General features: G+C 43.9%; 1 protein-coding gene across 4 annotated transcripts in view; it reads left to right on the top strand.

The window, feature by feature from the left end:
- Positions 1 to 15,906, top strand: part of LOC137525789 (uncharacterized) — a 311,742-nt gene extending 295,836 nt beyond the window's left edge. For all 4 annotated transcript variants that reach the window (XM_068246991.1, XM_068246989.1, XM_068246988.1 and 1 more), the window contains 3 exons: positions 10,091 to 10,178; positions 10,614 to 10,695; positions 15,632 to 15,906. In XM_068246991.1, coding sequence (XP_068103092.1) covers positions 10,091 to 10,178; positions 10,614 to 10,695; positions 15,632 to 15,785 — 324 coding nt within the window. In that variant the 3' untranslated portion in view covers positions 15,786 to 15,906. The remainder of the gene's footprint in view (positions 1 to 10,090; positions 10,179 to 10,613; positions 10,696 to 15,631) is intronic.
- The last annotated feature ends 323 nt before the right edge of the window (positions 15,907 to 16,229 follow it).

Raw genomic sequence — 16,229 nt, 5'->3', positions numbered from 1 at the left:
GTCTTTATAAAGACTAAAGGCCATGCTGAGAATCCCCCATGAAGAGATGACTAACCCAAAACCTGTCTGTAATGTCAGATTTCTACTACTTACTGTAAGTGACCGCAACATGGGAGAGAAGTAATGTATGGCTCATGTTACTCTGGAAGAAACGTTTTCCTATTTGTACTGTATGTGTTTTAAATTTTAAGATTTTTGCTACAGTTCCTCTTTAAATCTGGTTACGCAAACAAACACCATGGCCCATATGCAATTCCCTTTTTCTCTGGAGTTTTCTTCTAGCTAATATTTGCACACCTTGTTATAAAGTGCATGTTAAACCACCAGCAAGCAAGAACATTTTCAAAATTATTTTGATAGTACTTTTCCACCAATATTTGGATACTTTTTCAATTGTAAAATGCTTAAAAGTTGTTTTAAAGAGAAGATGAAAATGATTTCCTAGGAGAAAAGTTAGGTGAAAAAGTTTTTCTTAGTGGCCAATAGCAGGGAAGGGAGTCACCCAGATTGTCATTATGAAAGGCAGACATGATAAATTAGTTTACCTAAGGGTCGGCTTAAAGAGACACTGAAGCGAAAAAAAAATGATGATATTATGATTTGTATGTGTAGCACAGCTAAGAAATAAAACATTAAGATCAGATACATCAGTGTAATTGTTTCCAGTACAGGAAGAGTTGAGAAACTCCAGTTGTTATCTCTATGCAAACAAGCCATTAAGCTCTCCGACTAAGTTAAGGTCCGTACACACGCCGGACTGGAGGCAATGACGGGTCCGTCGTTACCTCCCGCTGGGTGGGCGTGCCAACGACAGTCCGGCGTGTGTACGCACTGTCGGCGGACTGATACGGCTGTTTCAGAGCGATCCAGCACGCCCACCCAGCGGGAGGTAACGACGGACCCGTCGTTGCCTCCAGTCCGGCGTGTGTACGGACCTTTAGTCGTGGAGAGGGCTGTTATCTGACTTTTATTATCTCAACTGTTCCTGGACTATTTACTTTTCCTCTGCTAGAGGAGAGGTCATTACTTCACAGACTGCTCTGAAAGACTCATTTTGAATGCTGAGTGTTGTGTAATCTGCACATATTATAGAATGATGCAATGTTAGAAAAAACACTATATACCTGAAAATAAAAGTATGAGAATATTTTCTTTGCTGCTAATCTTCTAGTAATTATTCATAGTACACAACCAATTCACTATATCATATTTTTTTTTTCGCTTCAGTGTCTCTTTAAAGTGTACCTGAGATGGTGAGAAAGAGAAAATGTATACATACCTGGGGCTTCCTCCAGCCCCCTTCAGGCTGATCACTCCCTTGCCATCCTCTTCCTCCCGTTGAAATCTGAAATCTGGATAAAGTCCTCCAGTCTAGAAGCTTCTGCCGCAACAGGAGGGCAATGGGGTCATGTGTGCAGTCAGGCCACGCATGGGTAGAACACCCTAGACCAGATTCCAGATGATCCAGTTGGCGGAGGAGTATGATGAGGGAGCACTCAGCCTGGAGGGGGCTGGAGAAAGCCCCATGTATGTATACATTTTCTCACCCTCGCCATCTCAGGTTTACTTTAAGTACTCTCTGTCACAGCTCGAAATTCTCCAGAAGTCTCCAGTGTTTAGAAGTAGCGCAGTGACATTGGACCCAAGTATGAAAGACCTGTGATAGATTAAGAGCAGTAGCAGTGTGTAGCCTCTGATCTGCTATCACCAGGGGAACAGCATTGCTTGCTGGCAGCAGGAGCTAGGTGGAGTGCATTAGCAATGCCACCCAGAAGTATAAATACATGTTGCGTCAATGGAGTTCTGAAAGTCGGTAACAGCAGGAAGAGGAGGTTGGCTAACGCTGACAGGAATGGGGTCCGCACTCTCAGGGCAATAGCAGTAGCAGGAGGAGGATGTGGTGAGCCCTGAGATGGAGTGTGGACTGCATTGCTAGTTGGCAGCGTGACCTGGATGGAGTGCATCAGCAATGGCACCCAGGAGTGTACATATAATTAGCGTTAATGGAGTGCTGATACTGAAAGCTGGGTCAGCAGCAGGAGAAGACGGTGGGCCCTGAGACCGAGCACGGACCACATTGTTTGTAGGAAGTGTGAGCTGGGTGAAGTGCATCAGCAGTGCCACCCAGGAGTCTATATACAAATAGCAAAAATATTAGTGTAAAGTGAACTGGATAACATGGATGCCACCAAGCAATCAAAATTAGGCAAAGGCAACGGTATGTGGTGGTGCTGGGGGTTTTCATCTGCAGTCTCTGGCCTCCCAGAACCAGTGGAAATGTAAAGGTAGATTGCTAGCTGGCAGCATGACAAGCATTACATTGGTGATTAATGCCAGTGCCACCCCTCTACGCTGCAACAAGGAGCAGAAAAATTAAACCAAGACAACCACCGCTGACAGTGTGATGGTGGTAGCCACAGACTCATCACAAGAGCAGTGTGGGTTCACAGAGGCATCATAGCTGGTTAGTGAATTTTTGTGTTAATCAATCAGTGACATCTGCAGTGGCTGCTATACTACTAGTAGCGCACCTTGGCCCATATGCAATTCACTTTTTCTCCTGAGTTTTCTCCTAGGAGGTGCTTTTTCATTTTGCATTTAAAATGACTTTTCAGCATTTCACAATTGAAAAACTACCAAAAAGTAGTTGAAAAATTACTATCAAAATTATTTGGAGTATTTTCTTGCTTGCTGGTGATTTAAAATGCATTTTATTTACAAGTTGTGAAAATATCACCTAGGAGAAAACTCAGGTGAAAAAGTGAATTGCATATGGGCCCTTTTTTGCAACACCTATGCTGTGCAATCAGTGGTAGTGCAACAATATGGAACAGATCAGTGGCTTTGAAAAACGGAGAAATACATTTTTTTCAACACCTATGTAGTGCAATCAATGGTGGTGCAATAATATGCAACAGACTAGTGTCTTCAACAATTACACACATGAGCAAACTATTTCTTTGTAACACCTCTGCAGTGCAATCAGTGGTGGTACAATGATATGCCGAAGTCCACATCTCAGACTTAAAGGACTTACGAGGTGACATGTGACATGATGAGATAGACATGTGTATGTACAGTGCCCAGCACACAAATAACTAGGCTGGGTTCCTTTTCTTCTTTCTCTGCCTGAAAAAGTTAAACATCAGGCATGCAAGTGACATTTTCTGTCCGGGTCGGGACCGGGTCGGACTGGGTCAGACTATAGCATAACCCTCACTGATTAGTAATTACAGCCATAAAACATTTTTCTGTCAGTAAATGGCTTTTAAGAGCAGAAAAGAGATAAAAAGGGTCAATAATTCATAGATTTGAGCTCTGGCATACTGCAATGAATGTGTCATTGAGCAGAGACAATGAAACAGTAAAAACTTAAATACTAGATTTAAATATAAAATAAAACTGTGGGCTATCTAAAAAAGTCATTTTTAGGAGAAGTAGCAGCAAGAAGTTTTGTTAGGAGAAGTGGGATAGATATAATTGATTTTCTCAGAAGTTTATTTTCACCTCGTAAGTCCTTTAAGGTGAATCCAGGGTTAAAACAAAAGCAAATGGCGCTCTCATAGCGTAAACATATTGAATTTATTAAAAAAACACAATAAAAACAAAGACAGGTCTGGACAATACTTTCCATGCACTTTGTACAAAGTTCAGAGCCTGCCCAAGGTACAGTTCGTAATATTGTACATAGGAGGCGAGTGAATCAGCTTTTTGTTTGTAAAGACACATGTACTTTTCAGATAGCGCTGTGCATATACAGTGCATTAGCAGGAGTGTCATAGCAATTCTTAGGCTGCCAAGCAATAGCCTTTTGAGTCACCCAGCCTCCTATGTACAATAGTACGAGTTGTACCTTGGGCACGCACTGAAGTTTTACTAAGTGCATGGAAAGTATTGCACAGACCTGTCTTTATTGCATTTTTTAATAAATTCAATATATTGTTACGCTATGAGAGTGCCCTTTGCTTTTGTTTTAAGCCTGGATTCACCTTAAAGGGGCCCATACACTCAGCCGATTTTCTGGCCGACCGATCGATCCCGATCGATCGATCGATTGATCGTTTGCAAATCGGTTGGCCAATCGTCCGATCGATGGCCGATTTCGATCGATTTCGATGGATTTCCATCGAACTGGCAGGGTGGAAGATTTAGGTCGATCTGATGAGATTGCTTATCAGTTTGCATTGGTCTTAATGGAAATCTGATGGCAAAAAAATGCCATCAGATCGAATTTCAATAGATTTCAAACTGAAATCTATTGGAATTCTATCCTGGTAAAAAATGTTCTAAAAACGCATCAGATAGATCATCAGATGCATTTCTTATCTATCTGCTGCCAATCTGACGAGTGTATGGGCACCTTAACTCTGAGACATGGACTTCGGCCAGCGGGATCTGCAGTGGGGTGGCCAGTACCCCGGAAGCGAGTATGGACCCAGTGTTGGCCGAGTATGGGCCCAGTTCAGTTCTGGCTGTGAGTCTGGCTATAAAGGGGGGGGTGCTGCAGGCCACCCAGATGTTGGATTTTGTGTACCATCCAGAGCAGCTATTTGGGAACAGGAATCTCCCTGGAGTGTATAGCTAGCTGGTGTGAACCAGTCCATATGTATTGCATGTAGCGCTTTATCCACATTTTAACTGCTTTAATTTACGCTAGAAACACATCTAGCAGGGAAGCGCTCTGTGTGAACCTTTATAGGACTGTTTTTGTTTCTATATTTATCTGTGACTAATTATTGACCTCTGTGACCGCTGGATTACCTTTGTTGTAATTTAAATAACTGAGAAAACATTTTTTGCAACACCTCTGCCTTGCAACACCTATGTGGTATAATACAACTGCTTGGTTGGACATGTACAGTACTTCAATAAGTACTAAAGCAGCATCAATTCACTCCTAAGAATGACAGTTCTCTTTGTTGGTAGTACAATACAGCTACTTAAGGAACAATGGGACCCTGCAGCCAGGGCCGGATTCACCATAAGGCACTGTAGGCACGTGCCTACAGGCGCCTGATGATGAAAAGGCGGCTCATTCCACTCCCCAAGTGCTTTCCTCCCCTCTTCCCTATGCAGAATCCCAATTAGAGTGTAAATGAGGGGTCTGGGCATTCCACTGATGAGATCTCCCTTCAGTTGGTCTCTAGCTGCTTAATATTTAGGTTCCTCTAGCTACTTAAAACTGAGGGTACTTCTGGTTACCTAATACTAAGGGGCACCTGTAGCTACCTATGACAGGCAAGGGAGAATTGACAGCTGGGATAGCCAGCACACTTGTGGTGTGGTTCAGCAGAGGTTTGTAGGTTCATGGAGGCGAAATCTAAAGTGCCAGGACATTGGTGTCTATGGGCTCCTGTGAGGTTAATCTGGGCCTCCCTGCAGCACTATAACAGTAGCTCCTTAGTGGAATAGACACTTGTACCTAGGTTACTGAGTGAGCACTGAATTAATATTGTTCTTCTCTAAGTACTAGGTGCACGACACATAGCAACATAGCAACAAACAAGCTGGACTCTGGAGAAATAAAAGTAACTTTCTATTCACATAGTTCTAATCTATGTAAATTTGCAATAAATGCTATAGCTGACAGCTTTTCTTTCCATACTGGTTGCAGCAGTACAGCTAGCAACAAACAAGCTGGACTCTGGATGACTACTAGTAACTTGATGACCACACAGCTCTAGCCTATGTAAATCTGCATTGGCATTTGGCAACACGGTTTAGAATAGCTAACAAGCCTGTGTAAGTAGCATAACTACACAAACCTCTACCTAAATTCTCCAGTACACAAGAAATCCTACAAATAACAGTGCTGCACACTATACACCCTATAAATCACAGTTCTAATATGTCCGTGAAGAATGTTGCGCAAATCCACAGCATAAAAATACACATTTGTTGTAACAATGTTAAAAGCAATGCAACCAACACAGCATCCACAAATGGAGGAGAGTAACAAGGAGTGCAGAGTTAGAGATTTGAGATTGAGAGGTTGATATCTGGGATTGACCTCTGCAGTGCTTGTTACTCTCCCCCATTTGTGAATGCTGTGTTGGTTGCATTGCTTTTAACATTGTTACAAGAAATGTACATAACTACTTGAATTCTTCACTAATATATGGACTTCTGAATTCTGGCTTGCTGCCCTCTGAGAGGTTTGTGTATCAGCTCTGTGCACCTATCTCCCTGTCTGTAAATCACAGTTCTAAGTTCCTAAAACAGATGTACAGAACAGAAGTACCCGTTACCTTTTCCTGAAGCATGCAATTCTCTCCCTGTCTCCGATCGCATAGAGAACACAAGATGGAGTGACAAACCCCTCCCTCTACCCACCTTCAATACCTGCCTGTAGTGTGATCTCTTCTCATTGGCTACTTGGCCTTGCTGTGAATCTTGGGAGCAAATTATTTTGGTGGTGGTGTACCACCCTTCAGTGCTGCCCAAGCTAATTCAATGAAAAAAGCACCCATCTTTGGGGTTGTCTTGCAACAAAACCTTAAAGAGCAAGAAAGGTCTTATTTATCGTGAGATTGGACTTACAAATCTCCATCACTCATGTCTATCACTTACAGTGGGGTGCGAAGGTTTGGGCAACCTTGTTAATTGTCATGATTTTACTGTATAACTCAATGGTTGTTAAAGAGAAACTCCAACCTAGAATTGAACTTTATCCCAATTATTAGCTGATACCCCCTTTTACATGAGAAATAGAATGCTTTTCACAAACAGACCATCAGTGGGCGCTGTATGACTGATTTTGTGCTGAAACCCCTCCCACAAGAAGCTCTGAGTACCGCGGTACTCTGGGCAAACTGCCACAATGTAACAATGTTCACAGACAGGAATTAGCTGTTTACAGCTGTCTCTAACAGCCAAAACAGCTAGGAGCAGCTACATAACCTGCCCACAGTAAAAATGTCACCATGTAATAAATGTCAGAATGTAAATCGGGGAGAGGAAAGATTTTACAATGAGCAAACACTGACTAAATCATTTATACATAATTATGGTAAAAAATGAAGCACTTTTTTTTACTACATTATTTTCACTGGAGTTCCTCTTTAAGATAAAAAATGTCAGTTAAATATATCACATAGGAGACACACACAGTGATATTTGAGAAGTTAAATGAAGTTTACTGGATTTACAGAAAGTGAGCAATTGTTTTGGGCACCACAGAAAATAAATGAAATCAATATTTAGTAGATCCTCCTTTTGCAGAAATTACAGCCTCTAAATCATTGATGGCTAACCTTGGCACTCCAGCTGTGGTGGAACTACAAGTCCCATGAGGCATTGCAATATTCTGACAGCTCTAAGCATAACTCGGGGAGGCAGAGGCATGATGGGATTTGTAGTTTTATCACAGCTGGAGTGCCAAGGTTAGCCATCACTGCTCTAAACGCTTTCTGTAGTTTCTAATGAGAGTCTGGATTCTGGTTGAAGGTATTTTGGACCATTCCTCTTTACAAAACATCTCTAGTTAATTCAGGTTTGATGGCTTCTGAGCATGGACAGCTCTCTTTAATTCACACCACAGATTTTCAATTATATTCAGGTCTGGGGACTGAGATGGCCATTCCAAAACATTGTACTTATTCCTCTGCATGAATGTCTTAGTGGATTATGAGCAGTGTTTAGGGTCATTGTCTTGTTGAAAGATCCAGTCACGGCGCAGCTTCAGCTTTGTCACTGATTCCTAGACATTGGTCTCCAGAATCTGCTGATACTTGGTGGAATCCATGCATCCCTCAGCTTTGACAAGATTCCCAGTCCCTGCACTTGCCACACAGCCCCACAGCATGCTGGAACCACCACCATATTTTACTGTAGGTAGCAGGTGTTTTTCTTGGAATGCGGTGTTCTTTTTCCTCCATGCATAATACCCCTTGTTATGCCCAAATAGCTCAATTTTAGTTTCATCAGTCCACAGCACCTTATTCCAAAGTGAAGCTGGCTTGTCCAAATGTGCTTTAGCATACCTCAAGCGGCTCTGTTTGTGCTATGGGCAGAGAAAAGGCTTCCTCTGCATCACTCTCACATACAGTATCTCCTTATGTAAAGTGCACCAAATGGTTGAACGATGCACAGTGAGTCCATCGGCAGAAAGATGATGTTGTAGGTCTTTGGTGCTGGTCTGTGGGTTGACTCTAACTGTTGTCACTATTCGTCACTTCTGTTTATCTGAGATTTTTCTTGGTCTGCCACATCAAGCCTTAACTTGAACTGAGCCTGTGATCTTCCATTTCCTCAATGTGTCCCTAACTGTGGAAACAAACAGCTAAAATCTCTGAGACAGCTTTTTGTATCCCTCCCCTAAACCATGATAGTGAACAATTTTTGTCTTCAGGTCATTTTGAGTTGTTTTCAGACTCCCCATGTTGCTACTCTTCAGAGAAAATTAAAAGAGGAGGGAAACTTACAATTGACCCCCTTAAATACTCTTTATCATAATTGGATTCACCTCTGTATGTAGTTCAGGGGTCACTGAGCCTACCAAGCCAATTTGAGTTCCAATAATTAGTTCTAAAGGTTTTGGAATCAATAAAATGACAACAGTGCCCAAATTTATGCACCTGCCTAATTTTATTTAAATAATTATTGCGCACTGTATGTAAATCCAATAAACTTGATTACACTTCTCTAATATCACTGTGTGTGTCTCCTATATGATATATTTAACTGACATTTTTATTGTAACAATCAGCGATTTATACAGGAAAATCATGATGATTAACAAGGTTGCCCAAACTTTCGCATCTCACTGTATATACAGTACCTTGTTCAAGCTAACGTTTTGCTAGCCTTTACAGCTATAAAGTGGGCACAATGCAAAGTATTTTACACATTTGATACCGGGGGACCCACCTCCTCCTGCAAGTGTGGCCAGAAGAACACTCCACTTCCCCTTCTTGCGGTAGAATTTTTTCCTCTGGCATCCCCTCCACCAGAGGCGGCCTTGGAGTACGTGAAACCTAGGGCGAGTTGTCATATGCAGGACCTAGAGCCATAAGTATAGGCCATCACCATACCATGCTCACAGGCCTGTCTACTTCTATTGCAGTACGCCTTATTATTAACAACAATTAAGTTTGTTAAAGGCCACTAAGCCATCCAATAAACTGTAGATGGGTACTACGCTGGCCGGGGAGCTAGGGATGGGTACTAGGCTAGCTGGGGCTCTACGGATGGGTACCAGGCTGGCTGGGGAGCTAATGATAGGTAGAGGTTGGCTGGGGAGCTTTGGGATAGATACAGGCTGGCTGGGGAGCTAGGGGTGTGTACCAGACTGGCTGGGGATGGGTGCTAGGCTGAATGGGGAGCTCCCCATGCCTCTTCTGCACCACCACCAGGACACAGGGTGATATGTGTTGTGTCTGTTGGCCTGAATTTGCTGACTGACACTGATTCTGCTGATGGTATTGTAGCGTCTTTACCTGTTTAGCAAATTCCAAAATATGATGCTACTGAGTCTTGTGAGAGGTTGATTGTCACAGACCCGCAGTGGTCGGCGCTGGGTCATGGCATTTTACACGCCCAAGGGCGGGAGTGCTATGCACATGGCATAAATGTCAATGCGCAGGGTGCAAAAACTGGGCTCTCAGTGCAAACACAGTGGGCAGGACTGCGGAGCCCCCTTCAGGTGCATGGCCTGGGACGATCACCCCCCCCCCCCCCCCCCAAGGCCGTCTCTGCCCTCCACACCTAGTAAATTTGAAGAAAATTATATTAGCTGCCCCAGTGCTGGGTAGGTCCTCATTAGTTCCTCCTGGCAGCTGTGCACTCTATGCTGCTTTCCACAGTGTCCCGACTAGGAGCCAGAGGATGGCAGCAAGAAAGAGTGGAACATTCCTAATGCAGCGCTGGAGCAGGCAATAAATACTCCACTGTGCAACTTTGCAGGATTGGTAAGAGGAGCAGGACATCTTGGCACCACTCCCCCCTCCAACACACACACACGGAACTATAGTTACATGTATATTTGATGTCTTACATCTTTATAAATAGTGTCATATTTCTACCTGTGCTGGAAAATGATTTATTTTATCCTTGCATTTAGAAATGACTCAATGCATTTCTACTCATATAGGATGAGAAGTCTCGTTGGAATCTCAATTGGAGGTTGGATTATTACCTTCCTGGCTATAGAGAACACTCTGCCACCAGACGCACACCAGGTAAACTCAGCAAATTCTCTCTGGGTTAAGCTCTCCACGTCATACGTGCATGTTCTCAGCAGCGTTGTGTAGGCGCTGGGCTTATGATGTCACAAGCAAGGCACAGGATGGCTTGGTGGGAATGGGTCAAACGGGGACTCTGTTTTTCAATACTTGGGTCTACCAGTGAGTGCCAGAAAGGAGGACAGATGGGTAGAGGAGGCAGACGGGCATTCAGCCGGGCAGCGCTGGAGAGGAATGCATCCATCAGGCCAGCCGTGCTTCATGGGGGAGCTCTGGGGGTGCTTTGGAGTTGATGGGGAGTGCTATAGCACCAGAACCCCTCCCCCCCCCCATGCTCTTTATTGTTATATTGTTAGGGCAGAGGAGCTCAATTTCTACCTGTTTGGCTATTTGTCATTATTTAACTTTGATTGTCCTCTTTCATTGATCTAGTTATGCCACAGACTTCAAAAAGTACCAAAAAGAACAACTGTGAACAAGATGTTTTTCAGCGGCTGTATGCTCCAAAAAAGAGGTGATGAGGATACTGTAAAGATTGACTTGAATCACACATTATTCCATATTCAATGCTAGCTTAACCAATTAAGTACCATCGGCCTCTGCCCCCTTAAGAACCAGAGACTGCTGGTACACAAACGGCAGAATTCCGACCGATAACGACGAATCGCCGAACATACCGGCTGCAATCGCCATCACCGCCGCATGTTGGGAACCTGGGCCACCCACTCTGCCATCTCTATGACGGCAGAGTTCCTGTGAGCTGGTCAGGAGCCACATTCATTGGCTCCTGACTGTCTTTTAATGTAAGCCAATGGGAGTTGCTTACATTGAAAGACAGGGCCAGGAGCCAATGAAATTGCCTCCTGACCTGCTCACAGGGCTCTGCCGTCATAGAGACAGGCAAAGCAAGTGAGCTGCGACGGGACTTGGCGGGGATTCAGCGGCAAGATCGGCGGGAGCGACAAAAACGGCGGATGCGCGCAGCGGTGGCTGATTGAAATCTACACCCTGCCAGCCTGGTAACCACCAAAACAGAGCGTAGATTTCAATCACTGCGGTCCTTAAGTAGTTAAGGGACCCATAATGATCCTAACATTATGGAAATATGTAGGACTGAGAATGCCATTGAGGCCACAGGGGATAGTTAATTAATGTGAGAGATTACCAAATACTAGATGAACATCTTGTAGTTGCATTTTCATACATCGTAAACTGCAGATTTCTGAGCATGTCATTGCAGTGAGTTGGCATGTGGGTATTCTAGCTAGAGGAACACACACACATATGGAGCAAAAATTGTGTGCATTAAAGAGGGCCCAGATTTCTGCAGTCTGCACGCACCACTGCTTAAATGTTTCTATAAAAACAAATTGACAAGGTAGTGTTTTTAGCAAAAACAAACAAAAAAACTTTCAAGAGAGATTTCCATGTAACTTTTACCCAACTCTCCTATGATGTGTGCAAGCAATGTATTCATCATGTTTCTCTGTACACAGATTCAGTAGACTCACCTTCTTCATTTACACTGGGGTGACTTAAATTCATGTTTAAAACAAATCCTTTTAGATTTATCATACTGTATAAACTGCAGGTAAAGTAGTATAGCAGTAGTCGCTCTCCACACATAATTGCACAAACAAATGTATGCATAAATGTCTTAAAACCCATACACAAAACAGAATGGTTTAAATTTACTGTATGCATAACTTCAGCCATATTTTGGGCTAGTGCATTTGTGCTGTTAACTTCAGCTTTCTTTTCATTTGCATTGTTTCATATCAGTTTTATGTAGTGATGAGCTACAATTTCACATAGTAGTAATTTTGCAGCAAAATTTCAGACTATTGCGAAATTAATTTTGCATGTAATCAAAATGATGATCCATAATTTTGCAATGATGCATATCGTGAAAATGTAACTTTTTCATGCCTATAGACATTAATGTACTCCAATAATTGCTGCTGCGCTCTCCGTAACCTGAAAACACATATAGAAAAACTCCACATAGGGTGATAACGTTCAGTCTGCAGATTGCCTATAGGACAACACCTCCATGCCCGTGTATTCGTGAAGCAATACGTGCCACTCTCCTGTAAAGCCACTTCCTTGCTCTCTATACGCTCACCAGATAAAAACCACCTCAGCTTCCAGGTGGATCTTAAAGGATACTGCAGCCAAAAGGCTGCAGAGGGATAAAACCTGCATTGTGTAGGTAAAGAAAAGGACATACTCACCGCTCCCCTCGCTCCCTGCCGTCGGGTCCCGCTCGTCAGCCACAGCTCCCGGGACTGGCCGACTCTCCTGACCCCTGACCCGAACATACTGCGCCGCACATGCGCAGTATGTCCTGTAATCTTCGCTTCTGGCATTGCATCATGACGCCAGAAGTACGGACACTCCCCCGCCTCCTGCGTGTGCGCTCCAGCGGCTCCACTATAAAGCTACATGCTAGCTTTATAGTGGAGCCGCTGGAGCGCACACGCAGGAGGCGGGGGAGTGTCCGTACTTCTGGCGTCATGATGCAACGCCAGAAGCGAAGATTACAGGACATACTGTGCATGTGCAGCGCAGTATGTCCGGGTCAGGGGTCAGGAGAGTCGGCCAGTCCCGGGAGCTGTGGCTGACGGGCGGGACCCGACGGCAGGGAGCGAGGGGAGCGGTGAGTATGTCCTTTTCTTTACCTACACAATGCAGGTTTTATCTCTCTGCAGCCTTTTGGCTGCAGTATCCTTTAAGCTTTAATCATAAACCTCTTGCTTGTGCTTTCTTTCTGCAATAATGAAGGATTTCCACATAGGGTAATACTGTTTCAAAGTAGGTACAGCAATATGCAACAAATCTCTGCAGTGCTTATGTGATAACACTCCGTGTTGGTGACACTCCCAATCACTGCACACCAAATGCTTTCCAGATACAGCCCACTTATAGCTGCAGGTGGATCATGCGCATATAATATCTCCCAATGGAATTCAACGGCATTTGTGGAAATTCTTAACCTCTCTTGAGGCTTCTTTTAATCCAAAATAAGATCTCAATAAAACACATAAAAAATTCACTATTCAAATTCACTACTGCAGCACTAGCGATTTGTCACACTGCATGTTTATGTACTACAATCACCAATGTCCATTAAAACACAGCTTGCAGCAGTGCCGGTTTCCATAGTGTTCCGTCTCCTTTGCCACATATATCCTGCTACCAGAGCACGCTGAGCTGGAAGAGAGATCAGTGAAGGACCGCTGCGAGGAACCCGCTCTCACAGTAGTGCCAACCCGCTTTTTTCTCTTTTACTTTTTACATAAAAAATTCACATAGCGTAAAACTGTTAGTGTTTGCCTCTGAACGCAAATAGACTTGCACTTACGCGTCCAGATAGGTTTGTGGCATGTCACATGTACTGCTGTCCAATGCCCATCTGCTGGTGTGTACTGGGTGAAGATGCTGCGGCGTCCCGCTCGGATCCTCTGTCCCGCTGTGTGTGCTACTTTAGTCTGCGCACCTACCAGTGACCGGCCGGTCCGTTCGCTTCCATGTGTTGCGCACAGGGCCGGCGCTACCTTAGAGGCAAAGGAGGCAGCTGCCCCAGGGCCCCAGAGCTTGTGGGGGCCCCCAGTGGCTACAAGAGGAAAACATTTTTTTTTCAAATCGGCCTTATAGTTTTTGAGAAAATCGATTTTTAAAGTTTCAAAGGAACAAAAATACACATTTAAAAACCTGCTGACTTTAATGGTTAATAGCAAATCCACCTTAAATGCTAGAAACCCTAAATTTGCAGGATATGTTAAGGAGATCATTAGGAATACGAGGAAAAAACTATTTTTCAAAAAGACCTTATAGTTTTTGAAAAAATCGATTTTAAAGTTTCGAAGGAAAAAGTATACTTTTAAATGCGGTAAATGTCACTTTTAGTAGCAAACCCTAACGGTAGTGTAATTTTACATGCATCAAACGAAAGCACAATACATTTCCTGACGGGGTTTCCAGGGGTTCTATACGCAGCCGCAGCGCTTTGGCCAGGGATCGCTATACAACCGCAATATGGCTGTATGAAGATCCCTGGCATTTTTTCCTATTTTCCTAATTTTTTTTTTAGGTTTAGAGTGTGGGAATTTCTTTAAAAAAAAGAATTATGTGGGGTCCCCCATCCTGAAACTTTTTAACCCCTTGTCCCCCATGCAGGCTGGGATAGCCAGAATGTGGAGCTCCGACCGATTGGGACTTCACACCCTGACTATACCAGCTGCAAAAAAGGTCCCCTAATGCCGATTTTTGTTCCGGGGTATCTGTTGGGGGGGCCCCCCAGGTTTATTTTGGCCTGGAGCCCCATTGATGCTTAAACCGGCCTTGGTTGCGCATCAGACGTTAAACTCCGCCGCATCAGACGTTAAACTCCGCCCTACATGTTTTGTCCTCATGCCAGGTTCATCAGGAGACCCCCCCCCCTCCCCCCCTCCCACACACACACAAAATTATTTGAATTAGCGGTTTAGTCAGATGCGTTTGGAGGAAAGAATGTTTGTTTTTGTTGATTATAGGGAAGTGTTTAACAATCATTACATCTAAGCGGGGGTGGGCGTGTGAAGATTTGATGGAGGATGTGTATTGACTGTGCTGCTCTTGTGTTAGTGACCTAAGTGGGGTGTTGTCTTTCTGGTACTTTTATTGTGATACTATTGTGATACCATTGTAATTGTCACAATTGCACCACAGGTGAGCTCTAGGGTTGTATTGGCACTCTCCGGGAGCCGGTGCAGACAGATGGCCATCTCCCCATGTGCAATGGGGGTCTCTGTAAGTCCCATGCCATTCAGTGGACTGGCTTCCTCTGTCATTGCTAGGTGACATAGATGCTTCGTGTATGCTCTCCATCGTCATCTATAACCCAGGCAGTGATTGACTAGCACAGGGTCAATCACTAGCAGCCTGTGTGTTCTTTTGGTTGGCTGACTAATAGTGGCTTCCTGATTGGCTGCTGGAAGTATTTAAACCTGGATGGCACACATGTTAACTGCCTGTGGTAGCATTTACCCTCTAGAGCACGTGTCGAACTCCAGGCCTGGAGGGCCAAATCCATGACAGTGTTTAGGTTGGACTGAGAAAGAAAGGAATGTGTTCTACCTGATGGACCACACCTTTCCTAATTCAGACCCATCAATTCATTTGAGCTGTATCAAAAATGTGTGAGTATCTCGGCCCTAGTGGGACCGGTTTGACATACCTGCTCTAGCGCTAGCGCTGGGTGCGGTTATGTGGGTGTATTCTTCACCAGTGAAGACCTGGGCGATTAACAAATGCCATTTTGACTATACCGCTGTTAAGGGGGAAGTTACTCTGTAAACAATATACTGATCATGTGGTGAGTGACACAACTGAAAATAAATCAAAAGAAGTCTAAATCAAAACCCTGTGCAGTCCAACCTTAATGTTGTCCATTACTTTGTTCTTTGCAGAGTTCCATCTCCTTGTCATGCTATGACGTGTGATGCTGTCAAGTTGGGTATAGGTAACAAGAACCATCAAGAAAGGCCTGTGTGGTCCAGGTCTAACGTCTCTGCAAAAAGAAAATCTTTACCTCCTAGGACAGCTTCAGCACCAAATAAATAACTTTACTGAAATAATACACACCTTAGAGGAAGTTGGAATCAGTCCTGGCTAAACAACTGCATGAAAGTTTTTGGATTTTCTCACTGTTTTTCTTTCTGGATTAGTACCCAAAAATTAAATTGAATGCAAATATAAAATTCGTATAGTCATTATGTTTTTTTCCCCTCTCTGTAGTAATGCATCATCACACAGTACAGCTTATACAGGGCAGGTTATAGACTTGCTGCCTGAAACATACTTGTGAGGATGTGCCCACATCCCCACAAGTATACCGAATCTTTGAGGCCAAAAAAATTGCCCAAAAGTGGGGGTCTTGGCTAATACACTGGTCAATAATTGTTTTGCGCTACCCCCCTCCTGCATCCTGCACCACACAGTGCTTTGAACTAGAGTGGGGACGAACCTCCGATTTTAGGTTCGCGAACCGGGTTCGCGAACTTCCGC

This window comes from Hyperolius riggenbachi, chromosome 7 (assembly GCF_040937935.1).
Source record: "Hyperolius riggenbachi isolate aHypRig1 chromosome 7, aHypRig1.pri, whole genome shotgun sequence".
Taxonomy (NCBI): domain Eukaryota; kingdom Metazoa; phylum Chordata; class Amphibia; order Anura; family Hyperoliidae; genus Hyperolius; species Hyperolius riggenbachi.
This window is presented reverse-complemented; position numbering and strand designations above follow the sequence as displayed.